We start from the raw sequence: 2,544 nt of genomic DNA, 5'->3' as shown, positions 1-2,544 counted from the left end.
AGTCACATGAAAATACCGTTTTTGTCACAAGTTGTGGCACACTAAATACTTACCCGAGCATGGCACTAGTTTGTCACATTGCATGCCGTACACCAGCATGTCGTGTCACATTGCAAACATTACCCCAGATGTCACAAGTTGTGTGATACATTGCAAAATATACGTTAGCATGGCACACAGTAGTTCACATTGCATGCGTACACCAGCCCTTCAAATTTCACATTGCATGCCGTACACCAGCGTGTCACAAGTTGTGTCACATAATACCCCAGCATGTCACAAGTCGTGTCACATTGCATTCCGTACCCCAGCATGTGACAAGTTGTCAATATTTACAAGCCGTACACCAGATTCACAAGTCGTGCCACATAGCATGCCGTACCAACATGTTCATAGTCGTGTGCACATTGCTTGCCGTACACCAGTATACACAAGTGATTACATTGCATGCCATACTCCAGCATTCACAAAATGTCGCATTGCATGCCGTACCCCAGCATGTCCAAGTCGTGTCACGTTGCATGCCGTACCCCAGCATGTCACACGTTTGTCATATTGCACTCAGTGCATGTGACATTGTTGAAAAATGCCACACACCAGCGTGCCACAAGTCGTGTCACATTGCATGCCGTACAAGCATGTCACAAGTCGTGTCACATTGCATGCCGTACACCAGCATGTCACAAGTCGTGTCTTTGCATGCCGTACACCAGCATGTCACAAGTTGTGTCACATTGCATGCCGTACACCAGCATGTCACAAGTCGTGTCACATTGCATGCCGTACACCAGCATGTCACAAGTCGTGTCACATTGCATGCCGTACACCAGCATGTCACAAGTCGTGTCACATTGCATGCCGTACCCCAGCATGTCACAAGTCGTGTCACATTGCTTGCCGTACACCAGCATGTCACAAGTCGTGTCACATTGCATGCCGTACACCAGCATGTCACAAGTCGTGTCACATTGCATGCCGTACACCAGCATGTCACACAAGTTGTGTCACATTGCGCCGTACACCAGCATGTCACAAGTTGTGTCACACATTGCACCATACCCCAGTATGCCACCAGCACTGCATAACACCAGCTTGTCACAAGTCGTGTCACATTGCATGCCGTACACTAGCATGTCACAAGTCGTGTCACATTGCATGCCGTACACCAGCATGTCACAAGTCGTGACACATTGTTTGCCGTACACCAGCATGTCACAAGTCGTGCCACATTGCACGCCGTACACCAGCATGTCACAAGTCGTGTCACATTGCATGCCGTACACCAGCATGTCACAAGTCGTGTCACATTGCTTGCCGTACACCAGCATGTCACAAGTCGTGTCACATTGCATGCCGTACACCAGCATGTCACAAGTCGTGTCACATTGCATGCCGTACACCAGCATGTCACAAGTCGTGTCACATTGCATGCCGTACACCAGCATGTCACAAGTCGTGTCACATTGCTTGCCGTACACCAGCATGTCACAAGTCGTGCCACATTGCACGCCGTACACCAGCATGTCACAAGTTGTGCCACATTGCATGCCGTACACCAGCATGTCACAAGTCGTGACACATTGCATGCCGTACACCAGCATGTCACAAGTCGTGTCACATTGCATGCCGTACACCAGCATGTCACAAGTCGTGCCACATTGCACGCCGTACACCAGCTTGTCACAAGTTGTGCCACAGAGCATGCCGTACACCAGCATGTCACAAGTTGTGCCACATTGCATGCCGTACACCAGCATGCCACAAGTCATGGCAGAACTGGCCAACTCGCCGATCACTCAACTTCTTCGACTGTCCAGTTTCTAGTATGAACACACTTACAACCGTATTCTTGTCGTAATGTAATCTGAGCGCACCCATCGGGTGGAATTGCAACACAACCATCGGATTGGCCAACTTCGTCATGACAGTTTGAGCCTACCATTAGATGAAATTGCGAGCCAAAGTTGATATACTTGCTGAAATATTGATACCCATTTCTTTTTTACAGGACGACTATTTTGGGCATGTTTTTCCTGTCAAAAGTTCAAACATAGAAGGCAATTAGTTGCATGTGGGAAAACATTGATGCTTTTGTCCAGAAGGTCCATATCGCTTTGCTAATCTACCTATCTATATTATATGGCTATATCTAATAAAAACGGTCGCTATTTTGAGCATTTCCCCATTTTCTGGGTAGTATTTACCTGTGAGATTGTCAGAATATATACTATCAAGAAATACCGAACTTGTCTGATCGTAAGGTAGTTGTAAATGTCACATCCGGTACCGGCTCCCACCCAGAGCGAGCTTTAACAACTCAGTGAGTAGGTGTAAGGCCACTACACCCTCTTCTCTCTCACTAACCACTAACAATTAACAACTAATCCACTGTCCTGGGCATACAGCCCAGGTAGCTGAGGTGTGTGCCCAGGACAGCGTGCTTGAAGATGAATTGGATATGAGCACAAAAATAAGTTGAAATAAATGAATGAATAAATGTCACTTAATCCCCAAATCGAGACTCAGTTGTGTTTAGCATCGTTA

At 47.1% G+C, this 2,544-nt stretch overlaps 2 protein-coding genes across 2 annotated transcripts; both read right to left on the bottom strand.

Moving 5' to 3' along the window:
- Positions 1 to 680: 680 nt before the first annotated feature.
- On the bottom strand, positions 681 to 989 carry LOC121372941 (cell death abnormality protein 1-like). The gene has a single exon (XM_041499377.1). The coding sequence runs from the start codon at positions 987 to 989 to the stop codon at positions 681 to 683; it is 309 nt and encodes a 102-aa protein (XP_041355311.1).
- A 15-nt stretch (positions 990 to 1,004) lies between these two features.
- Positions 1,005 to 1,769, bottom strand: LOC121372940 (multiple epidermal growth factor-like domains protein 10). Its single transcript, XM_041499376.1, has one exon. It carries the CDS (start codon positions 1,767 to 1,769, stop codon positions 1,005 to 1,007), a length of 765 nt encoding a protein of 254 aa, XP_041355310.1.
- Between the last annotated feature and the right edge of the window lie 775 nt (positions 1,770 to 2,544).

The sequence above is a fragment of the Gigantopelta aegis genome, chromosome 5 (genome assembly GCF_016097555.1).
Source record: "Gigantopelta aegis isolate Gae_Host chromosome 5, Gae_host_genome, whole genome shotgun sequence".
NCBI lineage: Eukaryota > Metazoa > Mollusca > Gastropoda > Neomphalida > Peltospiridae > Gigantopelta > Gigantopelta aegis.
Note: the sequence above shows the minus strand (reverse complement) of the source record. Positions and strands in the feature narration are given on the sequence as shown.